General features: G+C 33.3%; 2 protein-coding genes across 6 annotated transcripts in view; one reads left to right on the plus strand and one right to left on the minus strand.

Moving 5' to 3' along the window:
• LOC143244775 (mitochondrial sodium/calcium exchanger protein-like) overlaps positions 1-12,334 on the plus strand; it is a 31,701-nt gene extending 19,367 nt beyond the window's left edge. Inside the window, exons 7-17 of one of the 3 annotated variants that reach the window (XM_076490071.1) lie at positions 682-849; positions 1,148-1,240; positions 1,964-2,176; positions 2,310-2,512; positions 3,495-3,627; positions 4,271-4,470; positions 6,109-6,184; positions 6,714-6,794; positions 7,044-7,111; positions 8,441-8,515; positions 12,218-12,334. In XM_076490071.1, the coding sequence (XP_076346186.1) occupies positions 682-849; positions 1,148-1,240; positions 1,964-2,176; positions 2,310-2,512; positions 3,495-3,627; positions 4,271-4,470; positions 6,109-6,184; positions 6,714-6,794; positions 7,044-7,111; positions 8,441-8,515; positions 12,218-12,313 (1,406 nt within the window). In that variant the 3' untranslated portion in view covers positions 12,314-12,334. Of the gene's footprint in view, positions 1-681; positions 850-1,147; positions 1,241-1,963; positions 2,177-2,309; positions 2,513-3,494; positions 3,628-4,270; positions 4,471-6,108; positions 6,185-6,713; positions 6,795-7,043; positions 7,112-8,440 lie in introns of all 3 variants that reach the window. The other 2 variants (XM_076490072.1, XM_076490070.1) reach the window with 2 other exon arrangements.
• Positions 12,335-14,090: 1,756 nt separating this feature from the next.
• On the minus strand, positions 14,091-27,653 carry LOC143244776 (phospholipase A2-like). Of its 3 annotated transcripts, none has more exons than XM_076490075.1 (6): positions 27,632-27,653; positions 20,439-20,672; positions 19,996-20,147; positions 17,965-18,124; positions 15,774-15,926; positions 14,091-14,924 (listed from the first exon to the last, which is right to left on the minus strand). In XM_076490075.1, exons 2-6 carry the CDS (start codon positions 20,660-20,662, stop codon positions 14,825-14,827), a joined length of 789 nt encoding a protein of 262 aa, XP_076346190.1. In that variant the 5' UTR covers positions 20,663-20,672; positions 27,632-27,653; the 3' UTR covers positions 14,091-14,824. The 3 variants fall into 3 exon arrangements, with proteins under 3 accessions (XP_076346190.1, XP_076346189.1, XP_076346191.1); XM_076490074.1 differs by lacking the exon at positions 27,632-27,653 and adding an exon at positions 21,851-21,998; XM_076490076.1 differs by lacking the exon at positions 27,632-27,653 and adding an exon at positions 21,953-21,990.
• Positions 27,654-27,989: the final 336 nt, after the last annotated feature.

Below are 27,989 nucleotides of genomic sequence, written 5' to 3' on the forward strand. Positions count from 1 at the left end.
CGGTTTCGATAATTGTTTCGATAATAAGCAGAGCATAGATAGGCTTTTCTGTAGTTTTATGCTTAATAACAAACAAATAAATACACCATTGTATATTCAAAATGTGTAAAAACAAAAATGCCTGTTGGTTTCTAATACTTCACTAGCTCTCGTCGTTCAAACCATAATGATGTTTGCTCTATTACTACTATATGTTTCAATGTAAAAAGAAAAAGATTCTTTTTTGTATCTTTTTATCGTGTCTAAATCCATTTTGCTTTGAAATAGGTTTGTTTTGTAATCGCCAGTAGGAAATGTTACAAAATATTTTATTTTGTTCTGAAATGACGATACAAAATTACAACAAGATATGATGACATGCTTGTACCTTTTTCATGGATGACGTTGACAAATATTTTTAATAAGACTCTAATAATGTTAATGTCGTATCAAGAAATATAATCAAGTTTAATTACATATCAAGTTCAAAACTGGTAGATACAGTGATGAGAATACAACTCTAGTGGGGAACATAGACATTAATTTTTAGCTAAATTAGAAAATATATCCTTTATAATTATATCATTTTGGCATTTACCCATTTTTATCTGATAAGCGCAAAAGTTTTTCTTCAAAAATATTGAATGTAGTTTTTATTGTATTCATTTATCTTTTCATAGTGACATATTTTTGTTCCATCAGGGTTCATTGTCTTATACGGAGGTTATATCGCAGCTGTCGTTATAAGTCGACTCATCTTTAACAAACAACGAAATAAAAAATCGAGTAATAATGTTCCAACAGTTTCTGAAGGCGTCAGTAGACAAGTATCCAATTACTTGAAGGAGACTACAGAATACAGAAGGCCTGGTACATTCACGAAAAATTAGTAAAATCATATATAGCTCGTGTTTTTGCTTTTGTTAAACGTGAATAATTACATAGTGTCTAATCTACCGAGAGTAAGTCATATCTTCTCTACATAAATCGTTTTTTTATGTATCTAAATAAAGGTCAGACAGTCAACATCTTTAAAAACAAATACACAGTCACCCAATCCTCTGTCAGAATGAAAAATACTTTAGATATATTATTTAAATACCTCTATAGTCACTTAAGAATAATACTGTTTTATGAAATTGATTCAAATTTGTGTTTTAATTTTCAGTTTTGCAACGTGATATGTCAGTAACGTCATTCAAAGGTGAAAAAAACAAGGAAAATATTTGCGATTCCTGTGAACAAGGCATTGCTTTGAGAAGTAAGAGTATTTTCCTTGAAAACCCGAGTATAGACATATTTAACAAACTTATCATGCTTTTTAATAGTATTCTGAAATTAAAAATGTGTCAAAGTGAATATTATTTTTACCTGTAGATAAGGAGAACGTTTCGGAATTTAAAAAAAACTTCTATGCATGAATTTTTATTATTATTAACTTTTCTTTTACCGGTAGAGTAATGGCTGAGAGGTCGCCTTCGATCAATTAATATTTAAAAGAGCGCAGTAGTGTTATTTGATGCCTTACTGCGTAGAAGTATATAGTGGTGTTGTTTAATGTTTAACTGAATAGAAGAATAGAATACTGTTGTTTATATATTACTGCCTCCAGTGGCTCAGCGGTATGTCTGCGGACTTACAACACTAAAATCCGGGTTTCGATACCCGTGGTGAGCAGAGCACAGATAGCCCATTGTGTAGCTTTGTGCTTAATTGAAAACAACAACAATATATTACTGTGTAGATATATATATATATATATACACGGTATTTTCTGTAATGTTTAAAATTCTCATTTGAAAACGTATCTTTACATATATAAGCTACGTGTTGGTTTAATATATTATTGTAAAATAGTTTTTACCATTTTACTTTTTGACGGGTACGAAGATCACGCTGTAGATTTTTTTTGCATAGTGATGTATATGAAATCATACCTTTGCGGTTGTTCTTGTATAAGCTCTTTACCGTTTCGGGGTTACAGAATTTCATCAGCAAAACTCTCTAAACCGCAGACCCGTGTCTGAACAGCGAATGAGAAGCCAGTCTTTAATCGGTCATCATTTGGACCATGTGATCAACTATATAACTAAGGATGACCTTGATATGTCTCTTCTTGCTAGGATTAAAGGTGAAGACAAGCGACTAAGGTCTCAATCGGATAATGCTGAGATCAGTTCCCGGGCTTATAATAAAGGTAATGATATACCAGCACGAATTTTAAAGCTAAGTTTGATTTAATAGCAAGTCATCCGGTTTCATTTTAATAACCTGTTATCATCTGGTTTCATTTTAGTATCATGTTATCAATCGATTTCATTTCACCACAGCTCAAGGGCTTAAGAGACAACCTATTCCATTGGTCAGTCAATTTTCCAATAGTAGTTCGCTCACAGTAGTTTCAGTGGAAGACAGCTTATCGTCTGAACTCAACTTTGGACCGTGGAAAACGTTCTTTTACCACGTGTGTCCAGTAAATATCTTGGAGTGGAATGACAAAAGTTGGTTCTTCAAAGTTTTCGAAGTTATAAAGGTAAACTTCACTTAATAAAAAGAGATGTTAATTTCAGAATTTGGCTGGTCAGCTCAAGCGTTTAGTTAGATCATGTACTAAGTTTAACCACAGAGGTTTTACAAACTACTCACTGATTAAATGTACGCTTGGAACTTTCTGTTTTCGTTTTACACACTTCAAAATCATGGCTTAGTTTCAAGAATATTTTTTCAAAAATCGTATATCTAAATTGGGAAAAACTAGTACAAAGTGTATTTCTTGGTGTTATCTTGTATCTGTTTACAGTGATTAAAGTTAAAACTGCATTATTAATCTTCTTGATTTTATTTTTATGGAAGCGCAAATATAACCTAATGGTTAGCATACTAGACGAGAGATCCAAGGTTTTGAAATTTGATACATGATGCTCCCAAACTTACTACCTTCAGTTGGGTTTGCATTATAAGAATGACAGTTCCAACATTCGGTTAAAAGTAAATGTTTCAGACGACGGTTGCTATTGACAAGTTGCTTTTCATTTCGTCCGCAGTTTCTTATAAGGAGCGATTATACCTGAACAATTTTTCCTTTTTACCTGGTCGTTTGGTGGACTATTGTGCGCAGCCAGGTGAACAAACAAAGGTTTACTATGAATAGTAACATAAGTAAGCAAGTTTTCTAGACATTCACATTTAGAGAGAGAGAGAGATTTATTGTAATCTAAGAATATCGCCCTTGTCAAATAAAAAGTATTCTGAACAGGGTACAAACCTAATTGTTAATCTGTAAGTTTATTTATTCAGTAGTTTAAACTTAGAACCAGTAATTGGGAATTTTTCAATTCATAGTACAAAATTATGCACTTTTTTTATTAAAATAAAGTATCTTATATATGAAATGCTGTAAAACGTTTAATATGAGAAGCAAAGGAAGCTTTCAGGCCTAAGAACTCTATTTGTTAAGCGTAAAGAATTTCCTTAGGCATTGCCAGATTGTGACATAGTTCTTTTGTTTTCTCTAGGCTCCCATTTATTTTTTGTTGACCGTCACTATTCCTGTGGTCGACTACGAAAACTACAAACATAACTGGTGTCGATATTTGAATATATTACATTGTATTACTGGTCCCATGTTCATGTTCCTGTCTTTAGGAAGTAAGTGATCGACATTTTCTATTGTGATGACGTTTTTGGTGTTACCAACTTTGGATTATTACAACGTATGTCTCACAGCATCAGAAAAATATCTTTTGGTTAACTAAGATGAGATATTGACGTGTGGAATAAAACGTACGATAAATTATAATTTTTGGCTTCCTGCCTGATAATTTTAAAAACTTATGAGTGAAAGTAAAGAAAAAAATTGATAATATGTCAGTCACACTATAACTGCTATTGCCAGTTTTCTCCAATACCAGGAGTTAACAAGCCGGCTGAGATACAACATATGTTGAAGCAGTCAAGATGCCTTTTTTATCGTAAAATTGCTTAAATAACAATAGTTTCGATGTGAACTAGAATACGTAAATAATTTCAAATCAGAATTATGTTTCATTTTTGCAGATACAGCGGTATGTCTGCGGTCTCACACTACTAGAAACCGAGTTTCGATACCCGTGCAGTTTTGTGTTTAATTTCAAATAATTAAAATTTATTGTTTTCATTAAATAAATTATTTATTTATTCTTAACATCAAAATGCTTATTATTATTATTGTATATTTATTTATTTTACTTGAATTAACTTTTACTTATCATTCAGAAGAAATAATGGATTGTATTTTTATTTTTTATCACAGAAACAACAAGCACCATAGGGGGAGTTTTTCCTGTTTGGGCCTTAGTATTGGTAGTTTCGTTGGTGCTAGCTGTGGTTGTGTTTTATACTTCTAGTCATGAAGAACCTCCCAAATATCACGCAGCTTTTGGTTATCTAGGGTTCGCTATTTCAGTAACGTGGATTTTCAAAATTGCTTCGGAAGTTGTGTTCCTACTAGAGGTAATCTAGTGTCTGAACAGTGTAGTACTTCAGAAGTATCAGTGCTTCAATTAAAGTTTTAAAAATCTGCACTTAATAATATAATGTGAAACATACACTCCATTACGTTTTGCGTCAACACCTTAAGCCCATTTTGAATACCGATTTACAAGGCAATATAGCTTAGTATAAACTAGACATTTTCCTCAACATGGGCTTACATCGGCCATATTTCTTTGAAAAAAAAGAAACAAATTTATAATACATGCGTAATTGAATATAACATAATAACTTATGGATGGGCAGGGATTTACGGGCCACCCTGTAGATTAACAAAAGTATTGTAATTTTAAAGTTTTGTATGTTGGTATTAACATAAGAATGAGCATATATATATGTGTGTGCGTGTGCGTGAAAACAAAGCTAAATACCAAACATGAGAAAAACACTTTAATAAAAATAGGGGGGGGATCTACAATAACAATTAGCTCTTGGAGATCAGTCTGTTAATATGATACCTTGTACAATATGAACTAGTTATGTGAAAATCAGAATACAACCTGAATATCCTGCAGAGGTATGTTTCTAGAATACTTTAAGAAGATGAACTATTTAAGCGGGATCGTTGTGTTGCAGAAGGTGATGGGATTTGTTGTGGATGAATAAACTTGTGCTGGAATACTTTATATGCTTGTTTCAGTCTACCACCTATTCACTGATTGTATTCATGGTTTGTCGCATCTTTTCATCTTGATAATACGCTTGAGATGCAGCCAGGGATGTATTTGATCAACCACTAGAAAACTCTACAGTCGAACATTGTAACGCTAAAATACGCAAACTATTAGTATTACCATACACTGTCTAAACGAATGTGATGTTGTTCTACCTCCAATTGCATCCGCGTCATTCCCCATTTCAGGGAAGTATTTCCATTTAGAATGCTAGAATCTCTTACAATTAACCCTAAAAAAAAATCAATTCTTAACCAGAAGATGAGTGCACTTTCACTACATTTTCAATTATGAATGTGTAAAAAAATAGAAAAAAAACAGTTTGTTCGTGCAAAGCAACACGATGGCTATCTGCGCTAGCCGTCTCAAATTTAGCAGTGTAAGACTGTTGAGATATTCTTTTGCTAACGAATAGTGGGATTGACTGTGACATTATAACGCCCCCGCGGCTGAAAGGGGAGCATGCCGTGCTCAAAGAAGAACAGACTATAAACTTCAGTCTTTGAATACGAGACACGTTAAAAAACTAAACTTATGTTATCATTGACTTGTTCAGCAGCGTGTTAAATCAATACGTTTTGCATCCGTTACACACAGATCTATAGGACTATGACGTTCATTAGTCGAACACATCGTAGATAAAAAGTATATTGTCATTGGCTTATTCGGCAACGCATTGAAACAACACCTTATAGTCTGCTTAATCGTCTCGTACGTGATAACGTTTCCCATAATAATAAGGTAATAATAGGGCCTCGATGGCTTGCCATAATCATCTGACATGCAAACACAGAGATAGGACAATATAATGTATTTTAAAATACAAAGTAAAGCGAAAGAAATTGTTAGAAAAAATTACTAGATGATGTAAGGTTCCTGATTTTTTGTTTGTTTTTTAATGCTGTGATTATATAATTTCGTGCAGGCTATTGGACTTGTGATGAATCTGAGTGATACAATATTGGGATTAACAGTCTTAGCCTGGGGTAACAGCTTAGGAGGTAAGTTCTTTTGTTACTGCAATGAAACAGTTTTCTAAGGTTAACGGCCTTACTGAAGTGTAACGTTTTGCTAGGCTTAACAGTCTTAACCCGGGTTAACAGTACATGCAGGGGGTAAGTCTTTTATTTCTCTGAGTACAGCGGTGTAACAGTTTCCTAGGATTAACAGTCAGAGCCTGGAACAGCATTTAGGAGGTAATGTTACCAGGAGTATTTGATGATACAGCAATATCATGATCATTGGATTACATTAGGTTACTAAAGCCAGCCTCAGTTATGAAGTTACCAAGGTTTTTTTATCGCATGAAACGTCACTATAGTTAGACAATACGTTGTTACTAATATTGATTCATTATATTCTTCCTCACTGCAATTTTTAATAATTTGGAGCTGATACTTAGAACTGGCTACAATGAAAATTGAAGTTGTTGGAGACTTTATATGTTTCTAAACACTAATCCACGTTTTTATACTACGTTCTCTTAATTCATTGAAAAATGATTTTATTATTACTCTTTCACTGTTGCAGACTTTATATCCAATATGTCCGTCGCAAGACAAGGGTTTCCAAGGATGGGAATATCTGCTTGCTTCGGTGGTCCTCTTCTCAGTATCCTTTGCTACACATAACACCTGTATAATATTTAGCTACAAAATACGATTTTATAAAGATTAATATACTTTATGTACTAAACTTGTATAAATTAAATGTACTTTTATATATTTACGGAAGAAGATTTTTGATTAGATGTATATATATATTAATGTCCAATTTACTAAAGAAGAAATATCTTTGTTTCAACTAAATAGATTAATATGTGCATTATGATTTTTCGAACAGTTCTTTAACGTTCGACAGACCTTGTTCTCGGTTTTGGCCTCTCGTATCTTATTATCCTCTCACGAGAAAATACAGTCCATATGAAGGTGAGTTTTGTTGGAAGGTCTGTTTACTGTATTGGATATCAGTTGTTCGATTCTTACTTATGTTTGACACTTTCATACGAAGCAGGTTGGCTGTTTGTATCAATTAATATGGATATATAAGAACTTTCTTCAATGCCAAATATTCATATTCCCAGATCATAAAGTGGTGTTAAAATTGGAAATTTAGGATTCTCAAGACTGGAAATATTTGGAAAAAAAATAATATAGATTAGATTGAGGAAACGAGTCTATGTGAAAGAAATTTTAAACAAGTCATTTCTAGCCATGGTAAGAAAAATATAGCATTTTGTAACGTGTAAAACTTTACGAACACAAAGGTCGGAAGTTAAAGCCGTTTACATGTCCCAGAAGGATCTACGTCTGGAAAAACGAAACAAACTACGATTCAATTGTCGTGTACATTATACACCTGAAAATGAAACAGGTATTCATACAGTTAAATGCAATTGCATACTGATCAAATCACTGGGCGCAGTACCTATAGGTCTATGTTTTACGGTACTTTGGAAACAAGTTCTCAGAAACAATTGTCCGCATGCACTAGATAGGTTTCGAAAAGTAATCTGGAAGGATGTTTCTCGATATGATTTAGATAATTTTGTAATGTAAATACAGTATACTATTGTCAAAATGCCCAGTCGTCAATAGAGCATGTATGGACAAAAACTGCAACCAATAAAGCCTTAAACCACTAAACATTTCAACGGTTATTACACTAATTAACTTCTATAACCACCATTTTTTCTTATCGAGAGTGGTTAGTTCTGAATATATATATAATATCTAGAGCGTCACCTACTTGAGTCAAGTAACATTCACTTTAAGAATTTGTTTGTTTTTTTTTATTTCGTGCAAAGCTACATGAGGACTGTCTGCGCCAGCCGTCCCTAATTTAGCAGTGTAAGACTAGAGGGAAGACAGCTAGTCATCACTACCCACCACCAACTCATGGGATACTCTTTTACCAACGAATAGTTGGATTCACCATCACATTATAACGCCCCCGCGGCTGAAAGGGCGAGCATGTTTGATGTGAGGGGATTTGAACCCGCGACCCTCAGATTATGAGTCGAGCGCCCTAAACACTTAGCCGTGTCGGACCCACCCTAAGAAAGCAAGATTTATAGATTTTTCCTAAAAACGTTGACCTTTGTGTTACATTACCTTGTTCAGATTAATAATAAAATTCCATTCTATTAATAATTTATTTATATTAATAACTATCAATAACTTATTAATAAGCTGCTAAACTGTTAAGTACATCATGAACAATAATTAAATCATTCCTTCATCTTTTTTCTCTCTTAGCTTCAGCTCACGCAGCACATTCAGCTTCTGTATGCTACTCTCGTTGCCAGTGTTGTTTCTACCCTGGTGGTAATGGTAATTTTAAAGTTTAAAGTAAAGCGTTTGTATGGAGTTTTTCTTCTCGCTCTCTATATTTTATTTCTAACACTTTCTGTACTAACAGAAGTGAAAGTAATTTAGAAAATCAGTTTAGCGTTGGTCCAAGAAGTTTCGCATATTTGTCAGCTAATGGTTTACGAACACATTAAGAGAAAAGAAACAAATTCTCTTGAGTTTAACTATTATTAATAGATGTTATGTGAAAGTGTCTTGTCATAGAAAGATATGCCATTGAGACGCATTGATAGTTAAAATTGTTTCCAGTTTATACAACCAAGTATAGCTAATGAAACATTTCTATTCTCTGGGAACTGATGGAAAAGGGAAAGAATTCTGTGGACATTCAGGGTTTTTCTTTATCAAGTTTGGTGGTATGTAGAGCGTTGTTTGGACAATTAGAGTATCGTCACGTCATATTGATTGTTCATATATAATTACTATGTTATTGTGTAAAAATAAGTTTACGTTATTATTCATAATTTTACTTCTTGCATATATAATTCTTCGAACTGTATCGTTATTTAAATATGATAATTTTAATCCCGCATAGGGCGGGGAGTGGTGTTTTCACTCATGCCTTGTAAACAACATAATTCAAATTTTTACGTAAGTTTGATTATATTATGGTAAATGTAACTCAAACGCTAAGGTCACACTGAATTAAACCAAATAACTCGAAATATTTTTTTATGATAAAATATCGCAGAAATATTGATTGTCCTCAAGCATCAAATGTTTAAAGTTTGGTGAATATAGGTTACAGATCCAAGTTACACTTTCATTATAATGATAGCAAACTGGCATTTTCAAAAACTACTAGACCAAAAGGACAAAAAGAGAGTCTTAGCACTTCCAGTATTATTTTGAGAATGAAGAGTACTTGATGTATATTTTAGGTTGATCACTAAAAAAATTTGAAAACACTAGGAGACGACTATTTGCACTCTGTGAGTGTTTATGTAGTTTTTATTGTTAATACACTATTATTGTATAAAATGGTAAATTATATATTAACATTTTTATGGTACGAATCACAAGATTCATATTAACATAACTCACATCTTTCTTTACTGTTTAAAGCTAATCAAGTCAGTTTCGTTGAAGAACACAGACTTAGTTGAAACTTAATTTGTACCTTATTAATAAGCTGGTGTCAGTTCTAAATCACTTTTTATATGTTGCAGTTACATACACAGATATCACAATGAGGAATGGCAACTAGGACGTAAGATTATTAATAATACAAATGTTAGCACAGAAAATATAAAAATAAAGCCAATAAGTTGTAAATACAACAGTAATTTGTGATATTTTCACATTACACCTTTTTTCCATGCTGCAGTACATTTCATCAGTGTATGATTATGAAATTTTCTTCAAAATATTCTGTTTTACACCCTGCAATTTGGACAAGTTACTTAGTCACATTTTGACCTTCTCAGTTTTACATATGTTCATACATCTTCAAGAGTGTTCGTATCAGGACTTTATGCAAACCCAATCATAGTTGTGAGTGTTCCATCGGTCTTTCGAGCATCAAGGTATTGTTTTACCACAGTAGGTGTATACTAAAGAGCATTATATTATTGTAACATAATTTCCCCCTTGATAAATTATGTTCCTTAGGAAATGGCGAACTAAATTCGAGAAACGTATGCTTGTCTGCCTTTAAGGTGTCATTATTCTGTGTAAAACAGCTACACTGATAGTTGATACCTCTTTATGCTAATAAGTTGTACAGCTTTCGAGGTAACTTTCATATCTGCATTTACAACAAGATCTAATGACGAACTCACTCTGAGATATTTGATATAGCTTTTGGATATTTTGTTTTCTAACACGACCACTTCTATTAGTGCCATTAACAACTGCATGTACACACTTCTGAGTCTTTACAACTGTTTCTGTAACGTGGAGTCTCGTAACAGTTTTTCCCGAAACGTTTAACCTATACTCTTCTTATGAGGTATTTTAGTTATGACTAAAGTTACTCTGCTATAACTTAGTGTAGTATAACTCTCTATACTATCAGTATTATATTTTTATAATGGTTTTGCACTCTCTGAATAGTTTGATGATAAGAATCATAGTGTATTTGTTGTTTGTACAGAATTATTATCCTGTCTTTAATATTACAATGAGATTAACGATCAGTGAGTTTTCTTATCGCAAGTAAACAAATTCATTTTCGGAGAAATTTGATAAGTGATATAGAACCGCCTTCTGGGCATTTTGTAAATATTTTTATCTATAATTTAGAGTAACTACCGGACAATTTTATTAAATCAAATAACACTGCTCGAATTTTCTCGATCTTATCAAAGCTACAAATGTGTTGAAATATGTTTTTGAGCACTTTCATAGTTTACGAACTTAATCACCAATAATCAACAGACGTAATAAATAATAAAATTGAAATTATTTCTTAATATTAATGTGATTGTGAAGTACAATATTTAAATATCATTTATTAATATTTTCTGTTGGTAATTTTCCAGTTAGCCTATGTATTGAATTATTATAATAAAAATAAATGAACTGTGAAGAAGTTTGTTCGGCTTCATAACATTCAAATCATTAATTGAAAGTGCTCTGATATAATTTATTTTGATATTCTTTGAATAAGAAATATTGTAATCAATTATTCTACACTTGAAGTTTAAGAACTTAAGAATGAAAGTAAAGAATAATGTTGAAATATGTGAAACTTGCTAAATCTTATATATCCCATGTTTGACTTGGACAAATTATCAGGTGTAAAATAATTTAATATTTTAATTTAAGAGTGTGTTTTTCTTATAGCAAAGCCACATTGATTTATTGTAGAGCCCACCGAGGGGAATCGAATCTCTGATTTTTAACGTTGTAAATCCGTAGACTTACCGCTGTACTAGCGGGGGGGCTTCATTTAAAAAGGAACCTTATAATCATTTTTTATGTCACTTTAAATCTTTGACGTGAGCAAGTTATTAGGTAGAACTTTTTAACGTAATTTCTTAACACTTTTCGAAGAAAGAATCTTATTAACTTTTCCCACCTCGAATGTTTGGTTTTGATAAATTATTAAGTGGAAATTTTCGGATATAATATGTATAAATGCAATTTAGATACATATACACAAAAAAAATATAAAAAAGAACAAGTCGTAGGTTAATTTTTACACTTCTTGGTACCACAATTTCAAAAATCCACTACTTTAAACTCTCACATGTTTTTAAAAATATTAATATTGGTGGCTAGAAATCGACATTTAGACGTAAGGTTTAAATATACTTCATACGACGCTCAAACTATGGGTTCAATACCTGTAGTTGACAGAGAACAGATGATAGGACATTATGTAACTTTGACCCAAACAAGAACCAAACCAAAAATTCAAATTGCTGGTTTGTTGGTATTCGCACAAAGCTACTCTAGGGCTGTCTGTTCTTGCCTTTCTTAAATTTAAAGTAATAGACTAGAAGGAAGGCAGGTAGTTAACACTATCCAACATTAACTTTTGAAGTACTTTTTACCTAGTCCCCCCGCTAGGGAAGCATCAAGTCTATGAGTTTACAACGCGACTATCAAGAGGTTCTATTCTCGTCGATGGGCACAGCAAATATTTATAAAGGGTATAAGAGATAAAATTAAATAAAAGTATTGATTTTAAGAAATTTAAATTGACTGATATTATAGAGCATTAAGGAAGATCAAGAAAGTTGGTCAAACAGGAAATTAAGGCATGGAAAAAGATGTATGAAACAAATTTGGTTGAAAAACATTAAGAAATAATAAAGAAAGGCTTGTATCTGATGATTATGAAATGTCTAAGTTATTGAATTCTGATTGTTTTTTGTTTTTTTACTGATGAAGACGTAAGCAATATTCCTCTCCTTGAACAGTTGATAGATGAAAACAAAGTCGAACAAGACAACTGCAAAATTCTGAGCTTGTTAAAATAAAATTAGGAAGTTTAAAATATGATAAGGCAACTGGGCAAAATAATATTTCCTCGAAACTTTTTAGAAGAGGTCAACGATTGGATGTGTAAGATAATTGCCACATTTTTTATAAGTCCTCGAACAGTGGACAAGTATCAACAGACTGGAAATTAGCTAGTGTCACACCTATCTTTAATGGAGGTAAGAAAGGTGTCCCAGTAATTATAGACCTATTACTCTTACCAAAGTTGTGGGAAAACATTTGGAAACTCTGAAAAAAGATACTTTGCAAAGTCATTTATAAAGTTTAGAATATTATCGGATAGTCAACATTGTTTACTGAGGGAAAATATTGCCTTGCAAATCTTTTGACATGCTTTGAAAATCTTACTATGTATACGAGGGTAATGATGTGAATTTTGTGTGTCCGGATTTTCAGAAAGCATTTGGCAAAGTGCCACATAAAAAGCTTGTAAAGAAACTTATCTCTATGGGTGTGAGGGACAATTTACCTAATTGGCTTGATGGTTGTTACAAATGCAGTTCAGTCACACTAGATTACTGTTGCAAGTGGTGTACCTCATGATTCAGTCTTAGGACCATTGCTCTTTTGATTTACATTAATGACATAGATAAAGGAATGGTCAGTAAAGTACTTAAATTTTCTAATGATATCAAGATTTTGGGTGTTACTAACTGTGATGATTCTGCTGCTGCTGCTTTACAAAAGGATTTAGATCATTTAGTGGTTTGGGTAAATAAATGGGAAATGATTTTTAATTCTGATAAATGCAAGATATTGCACGTAGATTATCATATAATTTGAATTATAAGTATAATTTGTAGTGTAATAGCCTTATGAGTGTCATGAAAGAAAAGGATATTCGTGTACTGATTGATCAGTCTCTAATGCCATCCAACCAGATTGCTGTTGCTATTGGTTGGGCAAATATAATTTTCGGTTGTGTCTGCAGAAATATTGGATACAAGTCTAAATATGTTATAATTTCATTGTATAGTTTACTGGTTAGGCCACATTTGGAGTACTGTATTTAGTCTTGGGTTCCTTATTTTAGGAAAGACATCGAACTTTTGGAAAAGGATCAGAGAAGGGTTACCAAAATGATGCCTGAATTGGAGGGGTTGTCATAAGAGGAGAGTCTACAGTCTATGATTTTTTTTTTTTAAGTAAAGAAAATTTAGAGTGGTTTTGATTGAAATATTTAAGATTTTAAAGAGAATTATTAGCGTTGATACATCATTTTTTCATAGCTAACAGCGAGAATTATAGAAATAGAGGAGACAAATATAGATTTAGGCAAGGTACAAGCCGTCTTCAGCTAGAACAATTTTATTTTTCAATTAGAGTGGTTCGCCCATGGAAAGGGTTGCCTTCGGATGTTGTTGAGGCAGAATATTTGAGTGAGTTTAAAAGAAAGCTTGGTAGATATATATTAGTGATAATGTCTGGCTTTAATTTTTATTATCATTATTATTTAATAGTTTCAGTTTGGCTTAGAGGGTGGGAGAGGCAAGATGGACCAATAGGTCTTTAAACATTATGTTAACTACACAACCACACCCATAGTAAAATTGTATCTAATTCACTTGATGTGCTTATTCAGAGAGCTTTTTCACATTTTTATTCAGTTTTTAACGTAACCCATCCATTTCCCTGTGTTTGCGATGATAACTTAAAGATGGCGATTGTTTATTTGAAGTTAATTACAAAGCTACAAAATGGACTATCTGCCTGTCACAGGTGTCGAAACCCAGTTTCTAGCGTTAGAAATATGCAGATATACCTCACTTGAAGCAAAGATGACGACCATCAAAGAAACAAGCTCGGATGCTAACACCAGTGAATATAATAAGGCATTAACACTTCTCTGCTGTTGAATTAATAACCAATCAACTGACAGTATTTCATTTCGTTGGAATAACACCAAAATGGTTGGTGTTAACTAATAGTTCTCAGAATAATACATGTATAATTAACTAAAGATGATCTTGTTAAATACCTTGGGCGTTTAATTAAAAAGCAAACAAACCTTATGAGCCTTAAACTTTTTGAGATGATTCACAAACTTGCTTTTGATGATAAAAAAATTCCCAAAAGAGCCAGGCAAGTTCGTGTTTAACGTAAAAATATGTAAATACTACTGAAAACCAACGTTCAACAGTGATGGAGTGGCTATACAGATTGGCTGTTATACTAGATAACATAGCAAGTAATTACAGTTTAAGCTACTGCTACCCTTACGTTTATTTATTTACAACTGACCCAAATATTTAAATAACGTTTATGTTAGTCCGTTCTCTTAGAAGCTGGTTCAACTAGTATTGATTTCAATCTGTTCAGTTACAGTTTAGGTTTTCTGTACTCCTCTGCATCAAAAAATTGCCAAATCTTAGGTTTCGAAGAGTCTAGTTCATACTCTTGACAACTCATCTGTAGCAACCTGAAAAGAAAAAAAAATATATATTGAGGTTGTGTCAAGTGACTTTCTTCTAGAAAAAGCTTCGGAGATCGTGTTTCAACTTTCTACTGCAATTACAGCTTATTTGTTAGTTTTAGAATGTTCGCGTATAGAAATTTTGGTTATTGTGTGAATTTTTGTTTGATGAGGAACTATTATAGTTGAAGTACGAGCAGATGAAATTATTGCGATTACATAAACATACTTACATCCTTGAAAAATAAAGTTATCGCTAGGCTTTGTTAGTTTCTATCTCGCTTTCATACACTATCTCTCCAAGGACTGTAGAAATACCCATCCTCCCCAGCGGAGACACTTAATCTGAGGATGTTCCAACTTGTAGCACTTGTTCTGAGCGATGTAGAAATACTCACCCTCCCCAGCGGAGACATTTAATCTGAGGATGTTCCATCTTGTACCACTTGTTCTGAGCGATGTAGAAATACTCACCCTCCCCAGCGGAGACACTTAATCTGAGGATGTTCCATCTTGTAGCACTTGTTCTGAGCGATGTAGAAATACTCACCCTCCCCAGCGGAGACACTTAATCTGAGGATGTTCCATCTTGTAGCACTTGTTCTGAGCGATGTAGAAATACTCACCCTCCCCAGCGGAGACACTTAATCTGAGGATGTTCCATCTTGTAACCACTTGTTCTGAGCGATGTAGAAATACTCACCCTCCCCAGCGGAGACACTTAATCTGAGGATGTTCCATCTTGTAGCACTTGTTCTGAGCGATGTAGAAATACTCACCCTCCCCAGCGGAGACCTTTAATCTGAGGATGTTCCATCTTGTAGCACTTGTTCTGAGCGATGTAGAAATACTCACCCTCCCCAGCGGAGACACTTAATCTGAGGATGTTCCATCTTGTAGCACTTGTTCTGAGCGATGTTGAAGTAAAATTCTCCGACAGCATTAGAAGTCTGGGTATTCACTTTCATCAGACATGCCTTGAAGTCTTCATCACATTGACAATTTAATCTAGAGAAAAAATCGAAAAGGAAGATTTTAAAAACAGGAATAATCTAAAATAAGGTAAAGCTAGAGCAATATATGTCTTTGAAGGAGAGTTTTGTGCAGGGACAGAACACTCACTGTTTTCAGATGTAACCTCTTTTCGAAAGTCTAAGAAATGAAGGAATGAAGGACATTAAGAGGAATTTTACGTGGTATAATTTTGTATTTTCATGAAAATGTAATGTTCACATGCATGTGACGATAGCCGTGGTATTTGTGTATCTCCATACACTGGGCTTGACAATCTTCGTCTAGACACACTCTCCCTCCTATTGTAATATTACATGCCATATCCTGACAATCTTCGTCTAGACACACTCTCCCTCCTATTGTAATATTACATGCCAAATTAATTTTAAAAGGTTTTTTTTAAAAAAGGTGGAAAAAACAGATTATATAGGCTTATATACGTAATAATATAAGTTACTTTAAATGAAGTTACTTTAGATTTCAGTTTATATAATGAGTTTCTAGTTAATAATTCTGAAGCCACAAGAACTCTTTCCAATCACCTCAAATTACGTACGAAAATATTTCACTTCACTGTTTTTTATTTTTAAGAATAATTTGTCATATGTTACAGTAAACAACTGATGATCATACTCTTTATGTTCTTTTATTACATTTTCACAATTGGCAATGCTCTCACCTTCTGGTTAAGAGCTGATTTTCTTGTCTTAATAGCAAGAGATTCTAGTATCTAAGTTGAAATTATTCACGTAAGTAGAGGAAAGAGATAACGTGAAAGTAACTGAAGGTAGGCACAAAATCACATTCATTTATAGAGTGATTGTTAATAGTGTTACAATGTTGTTTTATTTGACTGTAGAGCCTTCTAGTAGTTGCAGCTCTAGTACGTTATCGAAATTTAAAGAAACGATCGTGAGTCCAATTATTGATTAGGAGATGTACTAAAAGCAAAATATATTGAGTGTTTTATGCTGTGTATTCTGGAGACATTCATTCACTTTGAGCAGATCACCTTTCGCATGGCAAGATATTGATCCTTCTTAAATAGTTCATTAAGTAACGTCTCTGCACATTATTAAAACATTTATTTTAATTAGCTAGTTTATCATGCGGTTATAATTAGAATTCTTGAAAACATCAATTTACCTGGTAAAGATATGAAAATCGTCAAAAAAATTATACTGGGAACAAACAACAGCCATCAGATCGTCGCCAATTTCAAAAGGTAAAAACAATGCGTGTTATACCTCTTGTACAATGAAATGATCATGAAGGAGACAGAATACATTCCAAGTATAAGTGCTGTAAGTAACAATGTAAACGGTATTAGATATGTTGATGACACAGTGTTAATAGTTTAAATGGAAAAAAAAAATTCAGTAGTTATTTGACATTGCAAAATAAAGAATGTGAAAATCTGGGACTCAGCCAAAATACTAATAAAATAGAAACCATTACATGACAGAAAGAAACCAGTCCAAATGCACTTTATCATTAAATTGGATCCTTTTCAACCACATATACAAGTTCAAATACTTAGGAACATGGATTAAAGATAGCAGATGTCGAAAGAGGTCAAGAGCATAATTACACAGGCTAAGACAACATTTACGAAGATGAAAAATATGTTGCCTAATAAAGGTATATCGACGAAAATGTGCTAAAGAGATTTTGGGTGCTACATCGAGCCAATCTTGGTGTACACTTCTAAATCATGAACAATAAATAAACAAATGGAAAAATCACTTAATGCGACCGAAATATGGTTCTTGCGTAAAATGATTAGGGTTTCCTAAAAAAACTGAAAAACAAATAAAGAAGGTCTACAACAAACAAGAACAAAAATAACGTTTATAAAGTACGATAAAAACAAGCAACATCCTTTGGTCATGTGATGAGGATGGAACACTTAGTAACAACTTGTAGAGGTCGATCCTGGGCAGTTTGGCTACACAGAGATGGTAACTGGTGTAATCACAATTGCCTGGAACCAGGAAAGGTGAGGGTACATGGTCATTAGACATATTCTTACCTGGTGGTTAAGGCATTGTTTGTCAGTCCATACTTAGTTTCACCAGATTTCATGAAGTCGTCACATGTGTCATGGTCTCGGCAGCATATGTCCGTTTCTCTTTTCTCACCAAGGTCGTTGAAGTCTTCGGACGTATTACCCGGTCCACACCATTTCGTTCCTTTGAAAAGAGAGTTAAAGTAGATAGAATATTTTATTACTTTTATGTATTTACTACCCATTAAAATCACAGTAATATAGTTGATCTTTTAATTTCTTTGGTAATATTAAGATTTACAACCCTATTTCTCCACTAACCCTAACATTTATGAACTTCTGTTCTTGCCCTAGTCCCAAATTTTGTCAGCCTTCTTTTCTTCTACTATTCCTAATACATATAAATCTTTTCTCTCTACGCTAGTTTTAATGTCTGAAAACTTTCCTGTACTAGTATTAAGATTTGTGAACATTTCCTACCTCAAGAATTATAACAACAAAAGCAAACCTTGCTTCTCTTCACTAATCCTACTATATGTAGCCTTTCTATAATACACTAGCCATTCCATTTTTTATCCTTCCTATAACACATTAGTCCCGCCTTATATTGATTTTCTATAATAAATTTGTTCTAACATCTGTATTTTTTTTTATAATCAACTACTCCTATTGTTTCTGTAATTAACTAATAGTACCACCTGTATCGATTTTGTACTCAACTAGTCCTACCACCTTTATAGCTTCTGCAATCAGGTAGTTTTATAACTTGTATTGTTTCTTCAATCCACAAGATGATGTTATCCTTCTTTTGTCCGGTTTATGAACTTAAAGAAGTGTTATGATAGATAACTGTTTGTTTGTTTTTTCTTAATTTCGCGCAAAGCTACACGAGGGCTATCTGCGCTAGTCGTCCCTAATTTAACTACTAATTTGGGGTACTATTTTACCAACGACTAGTGGGATTGACTGACACACTATAACGTTCCCACGACTGAAATGGCGAACATGTTTAGTGTGACGGGAATTCGAACCCGCGACCCTCAGAGCACCTTAACCACCTGGCTATGCCAAGTCCGGGTAGATAATATGATAAATAAACACAAAATTGTAACTTTCACACAATTTATATTTAACATAACATATCATTACAGCATTCATTATTACCTCATCGAAGATTTTCTATAAGTTTTTAAGAATTCACTAAGTATATACTTAAAACACTGTATACAGTAGATAGTGATCAGGATGACTTTGTACGAAGAGGAAGTGGCCAAAGAAGTTGTGGTAAGCGTGCTTTTTATTACCCGCTTTCAACATTTACCTCTTAATATCCGTCCACACTGCTTCATGTTATTAATTACTTGAGGGCAATTGGCCACGAAGTATCGTATGGGATGAAGTGTAAGATCACGGGTCAAAGAAAGAAGTAGATATCACTCAAGAAACGGCTTTTCATATCAACGTTATTGTGGCTGTTGTATTAATTTTATTTGAGTTTGTGTGGGGCTGCAATAGCGGCGGCCATTTGGTTTCATTTTATTCCTCCATGTTATGTTATAAGATGTTTAATGTGCGTGTATTCTTATAGGAGTGGAGGAATGTGAATCCCCAATAACATTTCCTTTGTTCAAAATTATTATCCCACAAAATTTGGTTGACAACGACCCAGCAGCCTAGGAGTATTGAGATAACGGGCAAACAGACAGACACAGAGATATTTATGCTTTATATATATATATGTTGTCCTATCTGTATTGTTTATGCAATTAATTAGTCCTACCACCTCGTCTCTGTAATCAACTAGCTTGCCTCCCAGTAGTACAGCGGCATGTTTGCGGACTTACAAAGCTATAATCCGGGTTTAGGTACCCGTGCTGGGTAGAGCACGGATAGCTATACCAGCTGTGCCATTTTTGTAATCAACTCCTCCTAAGGTATGCGATTATTCTAATGATCTACTACTTCTACTACCTGTATCATTTTTGTAATAAATCGTTCTTATCAGTAAGCTCTAACATTTGTAACTCTGCTCTAACTACATAAAAAATTGTTTACCTGGCCATATTATAGACTTGTGAACAAATTCTTCTGTCTTTAACTGTCCAGTGTCTGAGCAGAGATGTAAAATACTTTCCATCTTCTCAGAGGTTATCCTCAGGACAGTCTGATGAGAGTTAATTTTCTTTAAATTCTTCAGCACGTAGTCTCTAAGGGAGATTTTATGAATAGTTCGTAATGCTTGAGTAAGAATACGGTATATGTACAGAAACATTAAGATACAACAGTATGGGAGCAAACATTTAAAATCCAAGAAACAAATTAGTTTATATAAAGTTACTATTTCTCCCTTAACTTTATTGATGTTAATTATTTTTGTTACCATTATACGATTATTCATTTTGTTCTTGTATTACATTAATATGGAACGTCAGATTAGTGTAACTACACGTTTTGTACTAAATATTAGCTTGTTTTTTAATCGTATCTCGTTTTCTTACGGTTTATCGATGAGACGACAGCTAAGTATTTCCGGTTTGCCTTTAGCATAATTCTGACCCTTTACTGACCATGTAACGTCCAGTAACTGTACACTTGGCCATGGTCTGACTGTTTCTAATTCTTGGTTTTCATACTCTATGAAATAAGATTGGTATGTTCTATAGCTAACTACTTTAGCTTCACCTAGCGTCGCAAGAAGGAGTAAAACCAGTTTGATGAGCATGACAGAGTTGCTATAACAGTAAAAGTAAAATATGTTATAGTTGATTAATATGAATACATGTTCAGAGGAAAATGAAACTACTTTTGTATCTATAAACTTTCACTACGTGATTTATTTTGTCTAATTAACTAGACATTAACATTAGGAACTCATAACCTGAAATTATATTTCGTTATAGTATATTTAAAGATCAGAAACACTGCATCAGAATTGCTTGTTTCGGATAACATTAACAAAAAGTGAGTAATGTTACAAATAAAATAACTAACTGGTATCCAAATTAATATAAAATGTAGAACCTAACCCTTCAGATGGCAACTAGAAACAGAAAATGTAGAACATAACACTCCATAAAGCGAATTTAGAAACAAAAAAAATGTAGAGCCTAACATTTCACCAGATGATATCTAGAAACTGAAAATTGAGAACATAACACTTTTCACCAGGTGGCACCCAAAACTTAAAACGTAGAAACTAAACTCTACAAATTCGCATCTAGAAACAGGAAAGGTAGAAAAGTACACTTGACCAGATAGTATCTCGAAACCGAAAAGATTGAATCAAACAACCCACTAGGTTGTTATAAAAAAATTATAACTTAAACTCCACAAGGTAGCATCTTGAAACATGAAAGGTAGATAGATTTTAACGCTTCGACAGATGACATTTTGAAACAGAAAATATAAAATGTATCATTTCAGCAAGTGGTAGCTTGAAACAGAAAATTCAGAAGCTAACTCTCTATTGCATGATTTTAAAACACAGTAGTAGCTGAGTGACACTTTATTTAACAAATACACAAAATAAAAGAGCAACCATCCTATATTACAATACATGGCATACTCAAAAGCATACATGATAATACAATTCTATATTTACCACCATAGGTCATCAAATATAGTATGCACATGTGCGTTAGTTGGAGAAAGGAACCTGCTATTTAAAAAAAACAAAAAAAACCGACACGAAATCCTTAATATTGTAATTATATCTTAAATCAGTCAAGAGATAGAGCCACTAGCTAAAAGTTTGTACTTAAAAAAACAAAAAAACGGAGCCATTCTATAAGTCGCTATGCCGCGGCTAATACGAAGTAACAATAATTTTACAGCAAAACTCCCCATTATTTAGCACATAAACTAATATGAATATTTAACAGCTTCGAAAGAGAGGGAAGCAGGGACTTACCTAGTGAAGTTTGGTCTGTCTGATTTATAGCTTGTGTTCAACAGTCCAACCTTTTATAAAACAAGCACGAGAATTAAACCATATGCTTTCTAGATAACTCACCTCTTAGACACACACGGACGATGGTACAAATCCTGTTGTGTATGTGAACGATAACATCAATACAAAAATATAACAGCGTCAGTGTGTGCGTGCGTTACTTGTAGAAAAGGAAATGATCTCACCTAACAGTGAATAGATGTCCTTCTCAATATATAGTACATAGACAAAAGTGACAATTTCTGTATACTGATGCTCAGGAAGTAGAAGTTTCTGCTTCCTGACGTAAACAACACACTTAGACCTTTTTATATCATTCATTCTTCAAGTGTAAAAATTAAATTGAAGTAATTCATTAATATGTTGGATAAAAATACTGATTAATAGAAATTATCCAATAGAGTCTTTTAAGTTGAACCTTGTGCAACTCATCTAAATTCAAATGGAATTGAACCATGTCTGTCATAGCTTAAAAATTACTTGGTCTTCATTTATTGACACTTAATGGAAAGATATTCAAAAAATTAAATAGACAGTAGTTTATAAGTTTTATTTGAAATGTTTGTTTTTGAATTTCGCACAAGGCTACACAAAGGTTATCTGTGCTAGCCGTCCTTAATTTAGCAGTGTAAGACCAGAGGGAAGGCAGCTAGTTATCACCACTCACTGCCAGCTTTTGAGCTACTATTTTACCAACGAATAGTTGGATTGACTGTCACATTATAGCGCTCCTATGGCTGAAAGGGCGAGCATGTTTGGTGTGAAGGGAATTCGAACTCGCGACCTTCGGCTTACGAGTAGAACGTCTTAACCTATCTGGCCACGCCGGGCCCTTTTATTTTTACTAATAAAATGTAAAGTTCAGTGAACGGTAAACTTTCTTACTGAGGTTTTTAAGTAACAAGTATCAATGTAACTTAACGAGTACCCATGTAATTTAACAAGTATATATGTAACTTTGCAGATAATCTTTATTCTATTAGCAGGAAGAGAAAATTAATCTACCAGAAGGGTTCGACATGTACATGTATTTAGTGCGCTTGACTCACAAGCTGAGAGTCACAGATTGGAATCTCCGTCCCACCAAACATGTCCGCCCTTTCAGTCGTGGGGGCGTTATAATGTAAGGGTCAACCACATGATTTGTTGATCAAACAGTAGCACAAGAGTTGATGGTGGAGGCAATGGCAAGCTGCCTTCCCTCTAGTCTTTTACTGCTAAATAAAGACGGATAGCGCAGATAGTTCTCGTAATTTTCTGCGTGAAATTCAAAACAAATCTATAAGATCTTTTTCCCCTTTTTATCAGCTATATTTTTGTGCGTCATCAATATCAAGCGTGGAATACGCTTTGTTTGTTTGTTTGAAATTTGCAAAGCTCATCAATATCTAATTTAGCAGTGTAAGACTAGAGGGAAGGCAGCTAGCATCACCACCCACCGCCAACTCTTGGGCTACTTTACCGACTAGTGGGATTACCGTCATTATACACCCCACGGCTAGCATGTTTAGCGCGACGCTTAAGATGCTCTCATATACCCGACTCTACCTTAAGATCTCAAGTCTACCCTCAAATTGGGCAGAACTTGAATAAATTAAATTACGAAACCTTTGGAAGAATGGAAAACGTGGTTTAAATATAAATTAGGTTTGAAATTGGCATTGTTTCGAATATTTTTCTGGAAAATATACTATTTGCTGTTGTTAACTTTGTTATTTTGTATATTCAGACAGACAATTATATTTTTCATTGTTTATTAAATATATATTGAAAATGTAAGTTATTGAAAAACATGCTTATTCTTTAGATATAGGGAATGAAAAGCCAAATGACTGATTTAGTCTTAATTGTAGCTGCGCAGGTAGCCCTCGTGTAGCTTTGCGCGAAATTCAAAACAAACTTAATTGTAGCAGGAAATCATTGCTACATCTGCAAAAGTTCTAGAACTTAATTCAACTCAAATCTAACGTGGATAAACCACATAAATAATATTAGAACAATAATTTGGCGAAGAACAAACTGTGCTAGGAGTCCAACTGGAAAAAAATAGTGGAGCAACAGCAGATAATATCATAAAAATATATAAAACGTACATTAGACCCGTCATTGACTATGCAGCCCCTGCATGGATAAATGCAAGTAAAAAACTACTTCAAACAAAACTACAAACAATACAAAATACACTACTCATTACAGCTTTAAAGTATCAAGAACAACATCATCAGAACTCATGCATAATTACGCACCCATAAAAACAATAGCAGATAGACTCCTACATAGTACAATAAATTGTTTTGACAAAAATTGGAGAAAAAATGAACTAGTAAGCGAACATAACAGGTACTGTATACATGATGAGGATAGACCCAAACACCTTTTCTTAATGAATATATATTTTCTAAATGAATAAATTTTCAAAAAAGGCCACCTATAAACTAGACTCCACAGCTTAGGTGTTAATTACTAAACATTGAAAGGGTTTTTTACGTAAATGATTTATAATTAATACCTAATTAATGAAAGTGCAAATAATTATGGAACTATAAAGAGAGATGATTTATTTGCACCAATTGTATGTGTAGATAGTGCATGGAAGGAGGAAGAGGTCGGCGAAACCTGACCCTCCTGGATATATAAAACTCAATTCTCAAAAACCTGTAAGAAAGAGAGAAAAATCATTGAGGTATAATAGGGTCTTTGTTCTCGTTTTGTTTCTTTATTGTCGGCCTGGCAGGGCCAAGCGTGTTAAGGCGTGCGACTCGTAATCTGAGGGGCGCGGGTTCGCATCCCAGTCGCGCCAAACATGCTCGCCCTTTCAGCCGTGGAGGCGTTATAATGTGATGGTCAATACCACTATTCGTTGGTAAAAGAGTAGCCCAAGAGTTGGCGGTGGGTGGTGATGACTAGCTGCCTTCCCTCTAGTCTTATACTGCTAAATTAGGGACCGCTAGCACAGATAGCCCTTGAGTAGCTTTGTGCGAAATTCAAAAATAAAAAAACAAATTCTTTATTGTAAAAAAATAAGCTATTAACATGTAATTTTATAAACGTACATAATACGTCGAAAACAGTTAACAGTTAAAATGTAAAGAAAAAACAGCTACAAAACTTTACGTCGCAATATAATAAACACATTGCATAAAGTTTTATTTTAAGGGTATGCTAAACAAGAACAAAAGTTGATTTATGGACGTCATAAATATGCTACAAAAAAACATTTGGGCGAATAACACACATCATAAAATTTTATATAATAGTGAACACTTTTTTATGAAGTTATAATTAATTCTCTTCTGCATCAATAGAAAGATATTAAAATCAGTATTAGGCCCAGAGTTCGGCATTGTGACTACTGTGATTTTATAAAATCGATCGTAATTTGTTAGATAATTTCACTTTATCACTATAGGACGTGCCAAGTGCTCAAGATCCGCCGTTAAACAAGGTCTTTCGTTTCAAATTATAATTTATTTTAAACTTCCCAACTTTAAGACATATCATGAAAATTTCAATTTCACATTATGTATATATATACATTTGTTGAAAACAAAAAGTTTGCAAACATATCTTAGCGGTAGTACCATCATATCGTACACAGATATATGTTAGTAGCAATTCCAATCTACTACTTAACAAATACATTTTAGTAGTAGTTCTAGTATTGTTTCTTTGTTTTTGGAATTTCGCGCAAAGCTAGCTGTCACTAATTTTGCAGTGTAAGACTAGAGGGACGGCAGCTAGTCATCACCACCCACCGCCAACTCTTAGGCTATTCTTTTACCAATGAATAGTGGGATCGATCGTAACACTGAAAGTGCGAGCAAGTTTGGTGCGACGGGGATTCGAACCCGCGACCCTCAGGCTACGAGTCGAACGCCTTAATCCACCTGGTCATGCCGGGCCTAGTAGTTCTATTATATTAAAAAATATACGTTAACATATTATTTACAAACATATTATAATAGTAATTCCAATATATTATTCATAAACACATTTTAACAGTAGTTTCAACAAATTGGTTGCTGTGTCGTGTCTTTTATTTCTTTTGTTTCCTCGTGGTGAGCATAACAAATAGCTTATAATGACTTTGTTCTCAAAATATATACACAAAGTTCTCTATTTTTAAAGTCTTCTAATTTCAATTATCTTGTAAACCTTAGCTTTAACATTTGTCCCGCGGACTTCGGTGTATATATATATATGTATATACACAGGGGATGGACAAAAAAGCGGCCTCCCTTGAACATTTGTCAATTTGTTATATCTTTTATTAGATAACAGAAAAATATGTAAAACTATGTATTTTTAGAACGCACTCGACGAAATCTGTTCAAATAAAATCTCAAATACTAATTTAAACACTAACTTTCATAAATACTTGAACTTTTCATGATTTTAGTTATATTTCGTCATAAAAAATGTTGTCTACCTACTGTAGTTTCTCAGACCTTGTTCCAATTAGCCTACCAAATGATCAAACACATTTCTCTGAAATTGTGGAGTCGTTAAAATACATATTAGAAATAAGAAAATTGATGTTATGGAATGTCCAGGTCAATCATCTGTTAATAATCCAATTGAAAATTTATCTGCGGAGTTAAAACCACTAACAAAAGATCACAAGCAAGACACGGAAGATGAACTTGTTTGAGATACTCAAAGAAAAATGGCAGTCAATGAATCAGGAATGTTTGCATAAACGCATTGAAAGCATACCAAGTTGACGTTAAGCAGTACTAAAATCCAAGGGAACGGCACCAAATATTAACTTGTGGAATGAGTTTGTGTTATTCTGACTTTCATTTTTACGTTCGATTATTCAAAGAAACGTGTTTGATCATTTTGTAGGCTAATTGAAAAAGGAAGATCTAAGAAACTACAGCAGGTACACAACACTTTTTATGAGAAAATGTAACTAAAATCATGAAACGTTCAATTAGGATTTGAGATCATATTTGAATAGATCTTGCGGAGGGCATTCTAAAAACATATAGTTTTACATACTGTTCTTTTACCTAAACAACATATTCAAGGGGTTACTTTTTTGTTCACTCCGTGTATATATATATACATATATATATGCATGTATGTATATATAGTATTAAAGAAATATATACATAAATGACTTTCATTTATAAAAAGAAAAATACTACGCACGCATTCGTTTTTTGTTGTCAACTATGAGCGCTAGCTCGAAACTTCATCCTTTCTTAAATAAAATATACATGTATAAAACTTGGCGGCTGTTCAATTTGTTACATTCTTTTTCTTCATTTATGGACTAAAGATGACACTTTTCTCACGACATTGTGTCACCAGACGTCGTGGTGTGTTACTGTAGTCCAATAAAAGTCGTGCATCTCTTTACCCAATCAATATGCCCATGATCTTATCTTGTGACGTAACATACGTCCTTGATGAAATGATATCCTGCTATAACGTGAAAATAAAAATTGTTATCGAAACGAAGATAACTTATTATTTTATTAGTATTACAAAGTGAACAATTTTGTATAAATAATATATGACCAAAGTGTGGTTTTCTAGTATAATTTTGTGAATTAAATAAGGAATGAAATAATACCTGATCATTTCCATGGCTTTTATACCCTTAAGGTCTTGTTGAGTGATTAGAAAGAATAAAGATGGGGGAAAACTAGAGCTTATAAATCATTTCAACACTTTTTATTTCCTTGGAGAGTTAAAACTTTGTTTCTGCAAACTGAATATTAGAAACCCTACCTCTTTTGTTTCACGTACGCAAAGGTTTTTTCTGAACCTCAGCCGTAGATGTTGTAATACTCTCGCATTAAGCCTTGTTTATAAAACGTCGCTAGTAGTTAAATACAATGCTAACGGTTAGAAAAAACTGTTGATTTTTCTCGGACTAAATGTAGCACAGAAACAATGTGAACAAGACTTGATTAAATTAGCGTCATCTGATTTTAAGTTATATTATGTAGAAAAAATAAACAGAGATATTAATATAGTTTTCTTTGTAAATAAATCAATAATTATATGTTTCTATGCATTTGACTGAATGTTTTATTTATGCTGAGATCCATCGGTGTGCCATGTTACAATATCAAAAACCCATACA

The sequence above is a fragment of the Tachypleus tridentatus genome, chromosome 2, assembly GCF_004210375.1.
Source record: "Tachypleus tridentatus isolate NWPU-2018 chromosome 2, ASM421037v1, whole genome shotgun sequence".
In the NCBI taxonomy this organism is placed as follows: domain Eukaryota; kingdom Metazoa; phylum Arthropoda; class Merostomata; order Xiphosura; family Limulidae; genus Tachypleus; species Tachypleus tridentatus.

Excerpts from the sequence above, each read along its gene's own strand:
- LOC143244776 (XM_076490075.1), bottom strand. The coding sequence starts at position 20,662 with ATGCTCATCAAACTGGTTTTACTCCTTCTTGCGACGCTAGGTGAAGCT. Across the intron at positions 18,125-19,995 it reads CAAGTCTATAATATGGCCAG|GAACGAAATGGTGTGGACCG; the intron begins GTAAACAATTTT and ends CTCTTTTCAAAG. Across the intron at positions 14,925-15,773 it reads AAGTGTCTCCGCTGGGGAGG|GTTGCTACAGATGAGTTGTC; the intron begins GTGAGTATTTCT and ends TTTTCTTTTCAG.